This window comes from Cryptomeria japonica, chromosome 5 (genome assembly GCF_030272615.1).
Source record: "Cryptomeria japonica chromosome 5, Sugi_1.0, whole genome shotgun sequence".
In the NCBI taxonomy this organism is placed as follows: domain Eukaryota; kingdom Viridiplantae; phylum Streptophyta; class Pinopsida; order Cupressales; family Cupressaceae; genus Cryptomeria; species Cryptomeria japonica.
In genome coordinates, this window is record NC_081409.1 from 236,781,793 (window position 1) to 236,800,602 (window position 18,810).

At 37.6% G+C, this 18,810-nt stretch overlaps 1 protein-coding gene across 1 annotated transcript in view; it reads left to right on the forward strand.

Annotated features, from left to right (window-relative positions):
* Positions 1 to 3,907: 3,907 nt before the first annotated feature.
* Positions 3,908 to 18,810, forward strand: part of LOC131063352 (receptor-like protein kinase) — a 138,925-nt gene continuing 124,022 nt past the window's right edge. The window contains exons 1-2 of the mRNA XM_059220535.1: positions 3,908 to 4,055; positions 12,793 to 12,990. Of these exons, the coding sequence (XP_059076518.1) occupies positions 3,908 to 4,055; positions 12,793 to 12,990 (346 nt within the window). The remainder of the gene's footprint in view (positions 4,056 to 12,792; positions 12,991 to 18,810) is intronic.

The following is an 18,810-nucleotide window of genomic DNA, read 5'->3' on the forward strand; positions in this document are numbered from 1 at the left end:
TTGAGGTAGGTCTTGCCGATAAGAAAAATTTCAAAAACTACAATTAAATAACCAAACAAATGGACTAGATCCAATCCTTATGTATTTACATGACCACTGGAAGGTCTCACAAGACAAAATTGGTTAAGGGCATTTCAACCCTTAGGTGCTCCTACACCACCCTAGTCCTCCCTAATCAGGACCTATTTTGGCCCCTAGGCCCTATCTCAAATGTGACCAGGAAATTACTTCCCTCTGTCACCCTCTACCAAAAAATTAAATATTTGACAATAGGCAAGTATATAAGGAGGTCTTCCCCTCTCATTTTTATGTAACATCATAACACACAATCACAATCATAAGGTGAGAGCATGACAAGGTAGAGAAGTCAGGGAGACTACATTCAAGCATTGAGCATTCTGTTAGACAACTCAAATAACTAGAGGAAAACTGAGAGGGGGCAGGGTGAATAATTTGTCAATAGATTATAGAAATTTAAGCATTCAAATCCTTATTACCAGAACACATAAAATCAATACCGGAATGCATAAACCAAATACCAGAATAACCGATATAGCAATTAAGCATAAACATAAATCACAAAATAGTTACCATCCATCCTAAACACATGACACCGAGATTGTACGTGAAAAACTCGGTAAAAGGAAAAACCATGATGGGAAACCTACCCACAATCTGATAATACTTTTGTAGTAAGTATGTGATTACAAAATGAGAGTACAGTTCTGATTAAGCTTAGTACCAGAGGTCTTAAACCTCTCTTACCAACCCAATTCAATCACCTATGATTGACCAAAACTCTTGCATATGATTACAACATTATTTACACATAGATAATCGCATAACCATCCCATAACCATAATCCCATGATATACAAAGAGATCTTACATCATATTTATACCAACCCGAGACCTAAATAATTAGGTCGGCTACCTAAAAGATAATACAATAAATTAATAGCATAAACCCACAATCCAATGATCAACCAAGTCAGCCTAAGACTGAAACAACATAATCCAATCAATGAATCCATTTGGTAATGCATCAAGATCACCCACCAACATGTTACACAAATCGGTCCATAACCTAGGAGAATAACATAGAATAACACCAGACCTAAAATAGGTCACCATAAGCCAAATGCAACACCACCGATGAATTGGAACATGAACATGATAACAATCAACATCTTGAGAACCTTCTAGAAGCCTCACCAACACAACTTATCATGTTCATCAAAATATCTTTGACAAATCTCTATCGGTAAAACCCTTACCAGTGACCAAAAGCCTTACTAGAACAAATGATAGTGTCCAAGTCATCAAATCCCAAACCAATTGATCGTGATACACATCTGAATAGTGTGAATGATAGATCCAAATCAATTCCACAAACCAAAGCATACCAGAGCATACTAGATCAATATCATAAAACAACCACTCTATCGGAACCAATCAGAAGCCAGTAAACAACCAAAATAGCCAGTGTTGCCATCAATGACAAAAAATCAATTCCTCCGAATTGCCAACAATCTCCCGCTTTGGCATTGATGGCAACAATTGATGTGAAAAATATCCAAGTGCCAATAAATTCTAAACAAGTCTCCCCTATGGAAGACAACCAACAATCTCCCACAAAATAATATAGCAATGAAGCTCTAAACCAAACTCCCCTAATGAATATATCTCCCCCTTATGTTTTTCACAAGAATAACTCTCCCAATTTAACATCAATGGAAAAGATCTGACATAAATATCAAAGAAAAATCACAAATCTTCTGATTCTTACAGCTGACTACTCCCCTTGAGTAGTAGAAGCACCACATAAATCCAAAATGAGTAATAACTCTGATAATGCATACCAAACTGATGCCAATCAACATCACTCAGGTCTCTACTAGAGGAGCGGAAACCCCCAATCTATCTCTGAAGTACTCAAATGATTCTTTAGGCAAAGGTTTAGTAAAGATGTCTGCAATCTGCTCTTTAGTGTTCACATAAACCAATCTGACATCATTTGCTTCCACCTTCTCCTTCAAAAATTTATACTTGATAGATATGTGCTTTGTATTAGAATGAAATACTGGATTTTTTGATATATCAATAGCAACAGAGTTATCATAGTGAATAACTAATAGTTCATTACAATCCATCTTTATATCCTTCAACATTTGTTTCATCCATAGAACTTGTGTACTTAGTAGCAGCAACAACATACTCAGCTTCAACAGTAGATAAAGAGGTACATGATTGATTTTTTCTGATCCACGAAACAAGTTTATTTCCAAGAAATAAAGCTCCACTAGATGTGCTCTTCCGATCATCAACATCTCCAACCCAATCTGTATCTATATATGCACATAATGTAAAGGCATCATTTTTAGGATACCACAAACCATATTCAGTTGTTCCCTACAAATACGTGAAAATCCTTTTCACTGCACTCACATGATTTTATCTAGGATCACTCTAATATCTTGATACAATATAAACTGCATTCATTATATCCGATCTAGTTTGAGTCAGATATAACAAACCTCCAATCATAGACTTGTATCTTGTGGGATTTACTGGTGCAGATGCATCTTTCTTTGTCAATTTCTCACTTGTAACCATCAAAGTACCAACCGGTTTAGAATTTTCCAACCCAAATTTCTTCAACCACCCTCTAGCATACTTAGTTTGATAGATGGAAATACCTTTATCAGTTTGAGTAATTTGCAAACCTAAGAAAAAATTCATCTCCCCAATCATAGACATCTCAAATTCATTCTTCATATTGTTAGAGAATTCCATACACAACTTATCTTCACCTCCAAAAATGATATCATCAACAAAGACTTCAATAAACAATATGTCATCATCAGTGATCTTATAATATAAATTATTGTCAGCATTACCTTTACTGAAACCAAGCTTCAAAATATATTTATCTAGTCTTGCATACCAAGCTCTAGGGGCTTGTGTCATGCCCAAACTTTTGGGCACAAACGGAATAATTTTATTTTTTATTTTTTTTAAAATACTTAACCTAGTACGACTAACTTAATTAAAAATATGCAAACTAGTTTGGTCTTAACTATGTTTTAAATGAAGTAAGCAACTAAATTAATTAGGCGATAAATAATCTAAGTTATAAGCGAGCTAATATCTCTCCAAAGGAGTTATCACTAATCTTCCATTAATAAATAATTAAACTCTCTTAGCAATAATCTCAAACTTAATATATAGTCTCTAAAATTAATTTTCCAATAATCTCCTATAGTTCTTCAATTTCCTAGGGTCTTAAATAAATTGTCGTAGTTATTAAATTTAACAACCCTATTAAATATAATCTTCATAAATTAAAATGCCTTAAAATTTAAAATTTAAAAACGGACCAACTTGACCCTACATACCCTATTTTATTTCCCTAAGCGTTTATCCTTCAAAAGAGTTTAAATTCTTCTTATTAAAATGCTTCTACATTTATTTAATAATTTAAAAGTGCATTATCTAATATACAGTTAACCATTTTGATCCCATAACAAAAATATGGAATTTAATTACATCTATACATATATGTTGATAAGTCATGAATATATATTTATACTTCTAACAAGTGTGAAGGATTGTAAACAAAACATTTTCACACACACACACACACACACACACACATATATATATAAACATATATATGTATATATATATGTGTGTGTGTGTGTGTGTGTGTTCTTACCCAAGGGTTAATGGAACCCTCTTTTCTTTTATTACCTTATTTTCAATTTGCCCTAACCTGAAATTAGGTTAGGGCATGTATGTGACCACATAATATTCCTTTTTTTGTTGTGTGTGTGTGCTGTGTGAGTGTGTGTGCAGGTGCGGGTGCGGCGGCCTGAGCTTCAATACTTGACGTAGCTGAAGGGGAAATGGCAGAGAGAGAGCTGAGCGAGGGTTTTCCTTATTTCTTTGCGGAGGAGGAAAGGCAGAACCCACGGACTGCACCCATAGGCTGGGAAGAGCTCCGCCCACGACTGCGGCTCCGCAGCCTGTGGATGTCACTGCCCACAGTTACGGGTACCGCAGCCTATGGACGTCGCCGCCCATAGCTGCGGGTACCGCAGCCTGTGGGTGTCGCCGCCCACAGCTACAGGTACTATAACTCATTTAGGCAATTTTGAGTTTATTATTTTTGTATATCTTTAAAATACATGAAGAGATTTTCCTAATGTTATTTGTAGTTTGTAAAATGGGAAAAATATCTTTTTCTAAAAAGGCTGAAGAAATATATGTTGAATATTCTGTCTTTTTTTTCGGTTTAAAAACAACATTCTGTAACTAACACCTACAATGCATTCTAACAGCAACTTAAAAGATATTCTTTTTTGGTAAACAAATTTAAGACTAGAACTATATGCTATTTTTTTTTGTATAAAATAAGCTACTACTATAGGATTTATTTTCTGATTTAAATGAAAGTAAAAATGACAGATTTAATTTAATTTGCAGCAGCATAAGTAAAATCAGAATATAATGTATGAGCTTTCATATACCATTTCTTTCTTGCATAAGTGAATAAATGAACCCTTATTTGCAGAATAAATATAAATGCTACAACTTTATTTCTTTTTTTAAATGAGGATTTAAATACATGCTAACACATTTCAACTTCCTTTTTTTTTTGCAAAACTAACCAAAGTAGGAAATATATATTTCTTTAGCAAATTTAAATACAAAGTAACTAAGAATACAAATGGGTTTGAAAACCCCACAAATATTTCCCTTCCATAGGAATATGAATAAAATAATACTTTTTTTTGAAAATAAATACAACAATAGCTCTCTCTCTTTTTTTATACAAGCTACAATATTAAATACTTTTTTTTTTTCCTTCAACTTTTCTGCAACACAAAACAACAACAAAGCTCTTCCTCTTTTCTTTTCCATCCTAAGCAACCTGCAATAAAAATGCAACTTGACCATGGAGAGCTCACCTCCCAGCCTAGGCTTACTAGAAGCCACCCTCAAGCTTGGAGAACCAAGCACTAGACGGGTTACAAACAAACAAACAACACAACAACAAAGACAAACACTCAACATGCATCTTCCCATCCCAAGCTACACTTTCACCACTTCTTGTGATGATCTTTCCACGAGTGGAAGTGGACCAAGTACCATTGGGGAGATTGCAAGCCAAAACATAACTCAAACCTTCTCATGGCAATACAAAATACAACAAAAGATTCACCTCCTCCCCTTATGCCCCAAAAAGGCATAAAGGCCATATTTTCTCCCCTTATGACCCCCAAATGCATACACAAGGTTATGCAACAAGGGTCACAAAGGACACCCTTGAGATCACTCTCCTTAAGGAGAGCCTCTCACCCAAGGCTGTCATACTTCTTCCACCCCAAGACCATCCTACTCTCGCAAGAGTAGGAGGTCTTGGACACTCGCAAAGCAAGAACACATAAACAAGAACATAGAAATGAAAACTTACATTATTCTCCTACAACAATTTACATATACACATCTCTTTCCACAAGCATTTCTTTCTTTCAAAAACAATCATAAACAACATAAACAAAAGGAAATAAAACCAACCTTAATTTGCCAATAGGTATGTTAGACTTAGTTGGGGATGAGCTGCCCAAATCCACACAAACTTTTTCCACCAACCCTTCACCAAAATTCTATCCTACAACTAATTTTCAAAAAAATACATAATCTCCAACAATGGAGAGTGGGTGATTACTCACTAAGTCCCTAATCCTTGCCTAAGAAGGCCTCTCACACACTTCCCAACCCCTTGGGTGAGGTGAGAGTTCCCATTGGTTGCTCTTCCCAACCTCTTACATATTACTAAAATTGGAAAGGAAAAAGGTGCCGGAGAATGGGGAAGAGAGTTTGACATCAAAAGGGAAGGTTGTCTATCCTAGGAGGAACCTTCTAAGTTGAATTTTCGCTCACCTTGGAAAAACCACTTTTTGAGGTGACTAAATAGTCACATGGGAGTAGTCACATGTTTCAAAATACCCCTAACCCATAGGTATACCCTTGCGACCTTTGGAAAAGTCCTAAAATTGACCCTAGGAGTCCATTTGACCCCTTAGAAACCCAACTGAAGTTAACCTACGGGTCAAACTTGAGTTGACCACTCTAGAGGCTCCCTACCCAAGGCAAATTTGGGACCACACTCATGTGTTTGAATGGCTTTGGTAGAAACAAAACTCCCTCCAAGAGACAAGTCAAAATCAATGACACTAATTAGCACATGTGTCAAATGACACAATAAAATACAATATAAAATCACACATGGAATTTGTCTCTTGTAGGATTACACATATACATAAAAATCAATTTTAACACTCAAGCATCATTCACTTCACAAATAAAATACATTACAAATGGGGTGTTGTCTCTCCAAATAGACAACCCCTGGCTTAATAAACGTACATTGGTCTAGGTTTGGTTCTCCATATAAATTCCATGGTCACATGGATAATTTTCCTGCGCATCTCAATTAACACATTAGTAATTCCAAATAATCACAATTATACATAATTAAATACATGGATTTCATTGCACATCAAACACTCATACATTTGGCAACAATTCTTCAATATCTCATTCATTCAAATTTGATTCCACATAAGCAATTAACATAATTCTCAAAATTGAAACATTCATAAAATAAGCATCATTTTTCTATCATCAAAATGAAGTCCTGCAATTCCAATAATGACATTCACCATTTCAAAGTAATTCTATTCTAGCAACATATAAAGTTTCATAATCATCAAGCATAAAATAAAGCATCAACATATTTCAATGTGATCCAAATCATGGAATCATATAGGTTCTAAATCCATAAAGCATAAAATAAAACATCCATAATAGTCTCAATATGCAAATAACTGAAAATGTCAAATTTAGTCGGGGTAGGGCGTGACACCCTCCCCCTCTAGACATGAACTTCCTCCTGGAGTTCATCAAAAAGGTGGGGGTACTATGATCTCATACGTGCTGCATCCTCCCATGTGGCTGTGACCTCATCATAGCAATCCCACTGGACTTTAACCTGGTCCAACTCTCAACCTCGAAGGCCCAGCGTCTGGTGTGCCAAAATGCGAATGGGCTCCAAAGCTAGCTGCCCGTCCGACTTCACCTACAAGGCATCCCAATCTAGAATATGAGACTCATCATAGATATACTTCCTCAAAATTGAAACATGAAACACATCGTGGATGCGCGACAGGCTAGGTGGCAATGCTAAATAGTAGGCAACTGGTCCTATCCTCTCAAGGATCTCAAATGGTCCTACAAATTGAGGTGCAAGCTTAGAACCCTTTCCATAATGGATTGGACTCTTATGCGGTTGCACTCTCAAGAAGACTCTGTCTCCAACCAAGTAGCTACGATCTATCCTCTTTGCATCTGCATACTTCTTCTGTTTATCCTGTGCCTCTCTAAGACACTGCCTAATCAAATCCACCTGCTATTACATATCCCAAACTATCTCAGGACCAATAGCAACTCTTTCCTCTATGCGGTTCCAACTCAATGGTGTCCTACAAGGTTTTTCATATAGTGCCTGATAGGGTGGCATCCCCAAGGACGTGTGATGCCCATTGTTATAGGCAAACTCCACTAAGGGAAGGTACTCTTCCCATCTGGTCTGGTGATCCATGACGTACATGCGAAGCATATCCTCTAACACCTGATTAACTCTCTTTGTCTGGCCATCTGTTTTCAGATGATAGGCTATACTAAAATTGAGCTTGGTACCCATAGCTGCTTGTAATGCCTTCCAAAAGGAAGATGTGAAGAGGGAATCTTTGTCAGAAAAGATCTTACGTGGAACAACATGAAGTCTGACAATGTCTCGCAAAAACACCTATGCTACTGCTGGTGCTGTGAAGGTGGTACGAACTGGTGAAAAGTGGGCCACTTTGGTCAACTTGTCAACCGTCACCAAGATGGCATCATGGCGACAAGATGACATAGGGAGACCAATGATGAAATCCATGGATATAGTATCCCACTTCCACTCTGGTATAGCATGAGATTGGAGCAACCCACTTGGATGGCAGTGCTCCGCCTTGACTCTCTGACACTCAAGGCATCGGGCTACCAACTCAGCAATAAGCTGTCGCATTCCTGGCCAATGATATAATTTCCTCAAGTCTGCATGCATCTTCTTGACCCTGGGATGTGCTGCATAAGGAGCTCTATGAGCCTCTATGATAATGAACTTCTGCAATCCCCCAGAAGAAGGTACATAGATGCACCCTCTATGGTGTAATAAACCATCAGACTCTAAGGAATAATCCACATATTTCCCTTCTAAAGTTTCCCGAGATCGTATAGCCTGGAAAACCTCTAAATACCATCCATCCTTTGGCAACTGCTGCATGATTCGATCTCTCAAATCCGTACCCATAGATATGGTGCATACCTCATGACGTCTCCTACTCAAAGCATCTGTAACTATGTTTTCTTTCCCTTTGATGTAGTGAACGTCAAAATCATACTCACACAAGAATTCCATCCATCTCCTCTGATGTGCATTAAGATTCGGCTGAGTGAATATGTACTGAAGGCTCTGATGGTCTGAGTGCAACTCAAAATGATGACCCAAAAGGAAGTGTCTCCACCTCACAAGTGCATGCACTACTGCTGCAAGCTCAAGGTCATGAGTAGGATAATTAAGCTCATGAGTCTTGAGTTTCCTAGACTCAAAAGCTATAGCTCTGCCACTCTACATAAGGATTTCTCCTAAACCCTCTAGGGAAGCATCTGTGCAAACCATGAAATCAGCTAAAGGATCTGGTACTACAAGGATAGGTGCGGTAGTAAGTGCCTTTTTAAGTTCCTGAAAGGCCTTCTCGCACTTCTCCGTCCACTCAAATTTCTTCCCTTTGCGCTGAAGAGAAGTAATAGGATGAGCGACTCTAGAGAATCCCTCAACAAAACGTCGATAATAACTCGCTAAGCCCATGAAGCTCCTGACCTTTGTCACACTGGTAGGTGCTGGCCAATCCATAATGGCTCTGATCTTTGATGGGTCTACTGAGATCCCATCACCGGATATAACATGTCCAAGGTACTTGACCTCTGTTCTAAAGAAAGCACACTTCGACAAACTGCCATATAACTAATTATCCCTCAAACACTGTAAAACCTATCTCAGGGGCTCCTCATGCTCCTCCTCATTCTGTGAATATATCAATATGTCATCAAGAAATACAATCACAAAATAGTCAAGGAATGTATGGAATACTCCATTCATGAGACTCATGAAAACTGCTGGGGCATTCGTAAGATCGAATGGGACCACGGTGAACTCATAGTGGCCATATCTAGTGCGAAATGCGGTCTTGTGGATATCGCTATCCACTATCCTCAACTGATGGTACCCTGACTTTAGATCAATCTTGGAAAATACTTTGGCACCTTGAAGTTGGTTGAATAAATCGTCAATCCTGGGCAATGGATATCGGTTCTTGATAGTTACTTTGTTCAATTGACGGTAATCCATGCATAATTGGAGAGATCCATCCTTCTTCTTCATGAAGATGACTGGTGCACCCCAAGGGGATACACTAGGGTGAATGTGGCCCTTCTCTAGGAGTTCTTCAAGCTGCATCTTGAGCTCATTAAGCTCATTTGTGGTCATTCTATATGGTGCTCTTGAAACTGGTTCAGCTCCTAGAATAAGGTCTATATGAAAATCAATCTCTCTATGGGGCGGCATAGCAGGTAACTCTGAAGGAAATACGTCTAAAAATCCCTTAAGGATAGGGTGGTCATCAATAGATGGTTCCTTTTCCTCTTCTTCTTCTTCTCTATCACTAATGGTGATGGCAAATAACTGACATCCCTTTTGCATGCTCCACTTAAGCTGCATGGCGGAGATCATACGAAGAGACACGGATCTCTGAATTCCAGTGATTACTATGGGAGAACCATGATCATCCTCATACTCAATCCTTTTCAGGCGACAATCCATCTTGGCTCTGTGGGCATAAAGCCAATCCATGCCAAGTATGATGTCATATGATCCGAGTGGTGTAACTCTAAGGTCTACTAAGGTGGTGGTATTACCAATTTAAAGCTGACAACCCTTAACCTCTGATTCCACTGACACTCTAGCCCCTAAAGCTAATTCCACTTCCCAACCGACCTTTTGTCTAATTGCCACTAGCCCGCAATACTCCACAACCAATGGAGATATAAAAGAGTCAGTAGCTCCTGAATCAAATAATATAGATACACTGCTACCTCTAATCATACCTGCTACCTCAATAACTGTGCCTGATGCTCTGCCTGGTGGTTGTCAACCGCTGCAAAGACCCTATGGGACTTGCCCATATCTCCAAGTGTCGACTCTGATGCTGCCATCCTTTGATTTCCTGCCATCTGACCCTGAGGACACTCTCTCGCCATGTGTCCCATGGCTCCACATGTGAAGCAAGCGCCATGTGCCTGAAACTGCACTCCTTGTGGTCTGGAGAAAGACTGTTCCCCTATCTTGCTAGAACCACTATACCCACCTCTGGAGGACTTCTGAGTCCTCGCCGGAGGTGTGTAAGGAGCCTGAGATCTCTAATCTCGCCTCTAACCCTGTGACTGCCACTGCTTGGGCTTCATGCCCTGCTGACTCTGTGGAGGCCTTTGCCTCTGGTTTTGCTGTGGCTACTGCAGAGGAGGGGGTTTGGAGAACCCCGATGTGTGTCTATTGTTACCTTTCCAATGGGGTTTCTGAAACTCGTAAGTCTGTGGTGCTGGGTTACGGTTCTGGGACTGATCCCTCGAGTCCTGGGGTCTGACCTGAATCTCCTTAGCTATCAAAGCCTTCTCCATGACAACCTGAAGGCTCCCTGGAGCGGCCATTCTCACTAGTCCTGCTATGCCAGAGTTCAATCCTCTGATAAATCGGTTAACGAGAAGCTTCTCATATTTCAGGTAATCTACGTACGGTAAGAGTTCAAAGAACTTGTTCTCGTACTAGGTCACTGAAAGACCCTTCTACTGGAGGTCATAAAACTCATCCACCCTATGCTGTCTGAAATGCTCTGATAAGTACCTCTCCTTGAATCTCTCTGTGAAAATCTCCCAAGTGAGGGTTTCTATCTCTAAGCCACACTTATACTCTTCCTGTCTCCACCATGTGGAGGCTGTTCCTCGCAATAGGTGAATCGCTGCACGTGCTTTTAGATTGCTCTCATAAGAGCGCAATGCAAAGCACCTATCTAGGCTTAAAAGCCATGCGTCTACTTCTACCCCATCGGTAGATCCCCCAAAAGATGGTGGCTGAAGATGCATAACCTCTCTAATTAGATCCCCTAGATCCCGACGTGCCCTCTCAATATACACTGGTGCTACGACTGGAGGTGGTGCTAGTAGGTGAACGGACTTGGGCTCATGCCCAGCCTAACTCTCTACAGGATTAGGAGGTGGACTCCTACTCCATTCCCATTCTAGTGTTCTACGGCTTCCTGAGTTCTGGTTCTCAACATTCTGATCTACTGCTGGAAGCCTATCCTGAACTATGCCAATCAGGTTCTGTAGGGCTACCAAGATGTCTCGATTTGGGTCAACTGATCATTCAGGAGGGGATTCTGGGTTCACTTTCAGAACTGATTCCTCCCTAATGACCTCTTCGCGTGCCAAGCGTTCATGCCTAGGGCCTCTACCACATTTGCGAGTTTGTCGCGTAGTTGGAGGCATCCTTTTTAAGAAATAAAATAAAATGAAATACATAAAATTTTAGGAGAAATATTTTAGCTAATTTAAAAACAAATATAATAAAAATGAATAAAATTTAAATAATTAAATAATTAAAGCGAAATGTAATGGAGTAAGGTTCCTAGTGTTAGTAACCTTGCTCTGATACCAAAATGTCATGCCCAAACTTTTGGGCACAAATGGAATAATTTTTTTTTTTTTTTTAAATACTTAACCTAGTACGACTAACTTAATTAAAAATATGTAAACTAGCTTGGTCTTAACTATGTTTTAAATGAAGCAAGCAACTAAATTAATTAGGCGATAAATAATCTAAGTTATAAGCGAGCCAATATCTCTCCAAAGGAGTTATCACTAATCTTCCATTAATAAATAATTAAACTCTCTTAGCAATAATCTCAAACTTAATATATAGTATCTAAAATTAATTTTCCAATAATCTCCTATAGTTCTTCAATTTCCTAGGGTCTTAAATAAATTGTCGTAGTTATTAAATTTAACAACCCTATTAAATATAATCTTCATAAATTAAAATGCCTTAAAATTTAAAATTTAAAAAGGGACCAACTTGACCCTACATACCCTATTTTATTTCCCCAAGGGTTTATCCTTCCAAAGAGTTTAAATTCTTCTTATTAAAATGCTTCTACATTTATTTAATAATTTAAAAGTGCATTATCTAATATACAGTTAACCATTTTGATCCCATAACAAAAATATGGAATTTAATTACATCTATACATATATGTTGATAAGTCATGAATATATATTTATACTTCTAACAAGTGTGAAGGATTGTAAACAAAACATTTTCACACACACACACACACACACACACACACACACACACACACACACACACGTGTGTGTGTGTGTGTGTGTGTGTGTGTGTGTGTGTGTGTGTGTGTGTGTTCTTACCCAAGGGTTAATGGAACCCTCTTTTCTTTTATTACCTTATTTTCAATTTGCCCTAACCCGAAATTAGGGTTAGAGCATGTATGTGACCACATAATATTCTTTTTTTGGTTGTGTGTGTGTGCTGTGTGTGTGTGTGTGTGTGTAGGTGCGGGCGCGGCGGCCCGAGCTTCAATACTCGGCGTAGCCGAAGGGGAAATGGCAGAGAGAGAGCCGAGCGAGGGTTTTCCTTATTTCTTTGCGGAGGAGGAAAGGCGGAACCCACAGACTGCACCCATAGGCTGGGAACAACTCCGCCCACGATTGCGGCTCCGCAACTTGTGGACGTCGCTGCCCACAGCTGCGGGTACCGCAACCTGTGGACACCACCACCCACAGCTGCGAGTACCGCAGCCTATGGACATCGTCGCCCATAGCTGCGGGTACTATAACTCATTTAGGCAATTTTGAGTTTATTATTTTTGTATATCTTTAAAATACATGCAGAGATTTTCCTAATGTTATTTGTAGTTTGTAAAATGGGAAAAATACCTTTTTCTAAAAAGGCTGAAGAAATATATGTTGAATATTCTGTCTTTTATTTTTGTTTAAAAACAACATTCTGTAACTAACACCTACAATGCATTCTAACAACAACTTAAAAGATATTCTTTTTTGGTAAACAAATTTAAGACTAAAACTATATGCTATTTTGTTTTTTATAAAATAAGCTACTACTATAGGATTTATTTTCTGCTTTAAATGAAAGTAAAAATGACAGATTTAATTTAATTTGCAGCAGCATAAGTAAAATCAGAATATAATGTATGAGCTTTCATATACCACTTCTATCTTGCATAAGTGAATAAATGAACCCTTATTTGCAGAATAAATATAAATGCTACAACTTTATTTCTTTTTTTAAATGAGGATTTAAATACATGCTAACACATTTCAACTTCCTTTTTTTTTTGCAAAACTAACCAAAGTAGGAAATATATATTTCTTTAGCAAATTTAAATACAAAGTAACTAAGAATACAAATGGGTTTGAAAACCCCACAAATATTTCCCTTCCATAGGAATATAAATAAAATAATACTTTTTTTTTGAAAATAAATACAATAATAGCTCTCTCTCTTTTTTTATACAAGCTACAATATTAAATACTTTTTTTTTTCCTTCAACTTTTCTGCAACACAAAACAGCAACAAAGTTCTTCCTCTTTTCTTTTCTATCCTAAGCAACTTGTAATAAAAATGCAACTTGACCATGGAGAGCTCACCTCCCAGCCTAGGCTTACTAGAAGCCACCCCCGAGCTTGGAGAACCAAGCACTAGACGGGTTACAAGCAAACAAACAACACAACAACAAAGACAAACACTCAACATGCATCTTCCCATCCCAAGCTACACTTTCACCACTTCTTGTGATGATCTTTCCATGAGTGGAAGTGGACCAAGTACCATTGGGGAGATTGCAAGCCAAAACATAACTCAAGCCACCTCATGGCAATACAAAATACAACAAAAGATTCACCTCCTCCTCTTATGCCCCCCAAAGGCACAAAGGCCATATTTTCTCCTCTTATGACCCCCAAATGCATACACAAGGCTATGCAGCAAGGGTCACAAAGGACACCCTTGAGATCACTCTCCTTAAGGAGAGCCTCTCACCCAAGACTGTCATACTTCTTCCACCCCAAGACCATCCTACTCTCCCAAGAGTAGGAGGTCTTGGACACTCCCAAAGCAAGAACACATAAACAAGAACATAGAAGTGAAAACTTACATTATTCTCCTACAACAATTTACATATACACATCTCTTTCCACAAGCATTTCTTTCTTTCAAAAACAATCATAAACAACATAAACAAAAAGAAATAAAACCAACCTTAATCTGCCAATAGGTATGTTAGACTTAGTTGGGGATGAGCTGTCCAAATCCACACAAACTTTTTCCACCAACCCTTCACCAAAATTCTATCCTACAACTAATTTTCAAAAAAATACATAATCTCCAACAATGGAGAGTGGGTGATTACTCACTAAGTCCCTAATCCTTGCCTAAGAAGGCCTCTCACACACTTCCCAACCCCTTGGGTGAGGTGAGAGTTCCCATTGGTTGCTCTTCCCAACCTCTTACATATTACTAAAAGTAGAAAGGAAAAATGTGAAGGATAATGGAGAAGAGAGTTTGACATGAAAAAGGAAGGTTGTCTATCCTAGGAGGAACCTTCTAAGTTGAATTTTCGCTCACCTTGGAAAAACCACTTTTTGAGGTGACTAAACAGTCACATGGGAGTAGTCACATGTTTCAAAATACCCCTAACCCATAGGTATACCCTTGGGACCTTTGGAAAAGTCCTAAAACTGACCCTAGGAGTCCATTTGACCCCTTAGAAACCCAACTGAAGTTAACCTACGGGTCAAACTTGAGTTGACCACTCTCGAGGCTCCCTACCCAAGGCAAATTTGGGACCACACTCATGTGTTTGAATGGCTTTGGTAGAAACAAAACTCCCTCCAAGAGACAAGTCAAAATCAATGACACTAATCAACACATGTGTCAAATGACACAATAAAATACAATATAAAAATCACACATGGAATTTGTCTCTTGTAGGATTACACATATACATAAAAATCAATTTTAACACTCAAGCATCATTCACTTCACAAATAAAATACATTACAAATGGGGTGTTGTCTCTCCAAATAGACAACCCCTGGCTTAACAAACGTACATTAGTCTAGGTTTGGTTCTCCATATAAATTCCATGGTCACATGGATAATTTTCCTGCGCATCTCAATTAACACATTAGTAATTCCAAATAATCACAATTATACATAATTAAATACATGGATTTCATTGCACATCAAACACTCATACATTTGGCAACAATACTTCAATATCTCATTCATTTAAATTTGATTCCACATAAGCAATTAACATAATTCTCAAAATTGAAACATTCATAAAATAAGCATCATTTTTCTATCATCAAAATGAAGTCCTGCAATTCCAATAATGACATTCACCATTTCAAAGTAATTCTATTCTAGCAACATATAAAGTTTCATAATCATCAACCATAAAATAAAGCATCAACATATGTCAATGTGAGCCAAATCATGGAATCATATAGGTTCTAAATCCATAAAGCATAAAATAAAGCATCCATAATAGTCTCAATATGCAAATAACTAAAAATGTCAAACTGTGTCGGGGTAGGGCCTCACAGCTTGTTTCAATCCATATAAAGCTTTGTTGAAACTACAAACCATGTTTTTGTCATCTAAAAGTGAAAATCCCTCAGGTTTCTCAATATAAACTTCCTCTTCAAGATCTCCATTCAAAAACACACACTTAACATCCATCTGATAAACCTTGTAGTTCTATTATGCAACATAAGCAAGAAATAATCTCACAACTTCAATCCTAGCTACCAGTGCAAAGGTTTCATCATAATCAATTCCTTCCTTATGAGAATATCCTTTACAAACCAATCTAGCCTTATTCCTCACAACTTGTCCATCTTCATTCAATTTATTCCTAAAAACCCATTTAGTTTTAATAACATTCTTATTTTTAGGCTGGGGAACTAAAGTCCATGTGTTATTCTTTTTTATCTGATCTAATTCTTCTTCCATAGCTTTCATCCAACATTCATCTTTACAAGCTTCAATTACTGATGCTGATTAAACTTAAGAAATTAAACATACCTCATCAGCTGCCAACCTTTTTCTTGTCATCACTGCTTTGTTTTTGTCTCCAATGATTTGATATTTTGAATGATTCAACCTTACATACATAGGAGTCTTCTGATCTTTTGTTCCTCTGCCCTAATCTTCAGTTACCGTTGAATTTTTTGATACTTTTGGAGTAACTAGTTCAACAGTTTATTTTGGTGTAGGTGCTACTCGTTCAGTTATGATCATTTCCACTACTAGTTCTCTCTCATAGGTTCAGATTTGGCTTCTGTTCTTCTCATCCACCTTGACATTAGTGCTCTCCACAATTCTCTACAATCTTTTGTTGTAACATCTATATGATTTTCTTTCATTAGAATAACCAAGAAATATTCCTTCATCACATCTAGGATCAAACTTTCCAATGGAATCATCTCTTTTGATATAGAATTTACTACCAAAGATTCTGAAATGCTTAACTGTCGGTGTATGACCAAACCATAACTCATAATGTGTCTTACTAGTGTCTCCTTTGATATGAACTATGTTGAATGTGTATACTATCGTGCTTAATACTTTGGTATAGTAGACATGAGGCAGATTAGCTTCCACCATCATATTTCTAGCCGCATCCAAGATAGTTATGTTCTTACTTTCCACAACTCCATTCCGTTGAGTTGTCTGGGGTGTAGACAACTATCTCCTTATCCCATTCACAATAGCTGTTAAATTCACTGGATGTAAAATTCTCCACCTTGATATGACCTTAAGCATTTAATCTTCAATCTTGTCTCTATCTCAACTTTAGCTTTAAATATTTTAAACTTTTCAAATGCTTTAGACTTCTCCATTAGAAAAGTAACCCCCATAATTCTTGAATAGTCATCGATGATTAGCATGAAATATCTATCACCCTAAAAACTTTTGATTCTAGAAGGACCACACAAATTAGTATGAAGAAGATAAAGATCATCATTAGAATTTTCTTGTATACTCTTAAAAGAAGTTCTGATTTATTTTCCCATTTGACATTCCTTACATACAAGATTATAGGGCTTTACAATCTTAGGTATATCTCTAACTGCCTTAGTAGAACTGATCTTCGCAATGCAATCAAAATTCACATGACACAAACTATTATGCCATAGCCAACTCTCATCAATTTGTGCAATCAAACATGTCTTCTCACCGGAGTTCAAATGAAATATGTTATCTTTAGTCTGTGTATCGGTTGCAATCTCCAATCCAGATCTATTGATAATCTTGTATTTTCCATCCTTGAATTGTAACTAAAATCTCTTATCCACCAACTGTCCTACACTCAAAATATTATGCCTTAAACCCTAAACATAATAAACATTATCAATGTTATGCTTACCATCCAATGATATTGTTCCTCTTCCCTTGGTCATGCATGCTTTGTCATCTCCAAATCTAACCAAACCACCATCAAATTCTTGCAAAGATAAGAACTTATTTTTATCTCTAGTCATATGATGTGAATATCCACTGTCAATTACCCATTCATCCTTGTTTTCAATTTTTGCAGAAAGGGCCTTCTCTTCAAGTACCGAATCATCTTCCTTGATAGCCAAAAATACCCATTCCTTTCCATTGCTAGATCCACTAGCATAATCTTGTGCCAGTTCATCATTAGAACTAGTGACACCTTCCTCATCAGCAAAGTATCATGATTTGTCTTTGTTCCTCCTGTACTTATGCTTATTCTAATAATCATGGTTAGGCCTAAAAAATCTTCTAGCTCTTTCTTCAAATCTTGAATTCCTTTCAGGACATCTAGATGCAAAATGACCTATCTTATTATATGCAAAGCATTTAAAAGGTGATTTCCTTCATACTTACTTCTTGTCAGTCCTTTAGGTAGTCTTCTAGCAAATAAGGCTTCAAGTTGCTCAAACCCTTCATCTCCTTTCTTCATATCATCTAGTTCCTTCACATATAAATCTTTCCAATCACTCTTGCTGGTAGATGATGTAGATGCATGAAAAGAAGGTTCAGATTTCACAGCTCCATAAGGTCCAAATTCCTCTAGTTCAAAAGCAGATAACTTCCCAGCCAAGGTATCCCTATTAACAAAGGTGTTTGTCAAAGTTCTCATCTCATTAATTGTAGTAGCCTTCATCTTATAAGTCAGTGGAAAACCTCTCAGTACTTTAAAAACTATTTTATCTTCTCTCAGAGATCCACCACAACATTGAATTCCCATAACAATCTCATTAAATCTCTCCATAAAAGTAGTAATCCTTTCATCTTCTTCCATCTTTGGGTTGTCATAACTCACCCAGTAACCATCAAGTTTAGCAATTTTAATAGTAGAGTCACCTTCATTCAAAGTCTCCAATTTGTCCCTCATAGCCTTTGCAGTTGTTTTATCAATTAGTCTCATTGTTTGTTCATCAGAAGTGCACACAAAAGGGCTTCTCTAGCTCGAAAATCATTCTCAAGCTCCTTATCCAGACTTTCTGAAGGATA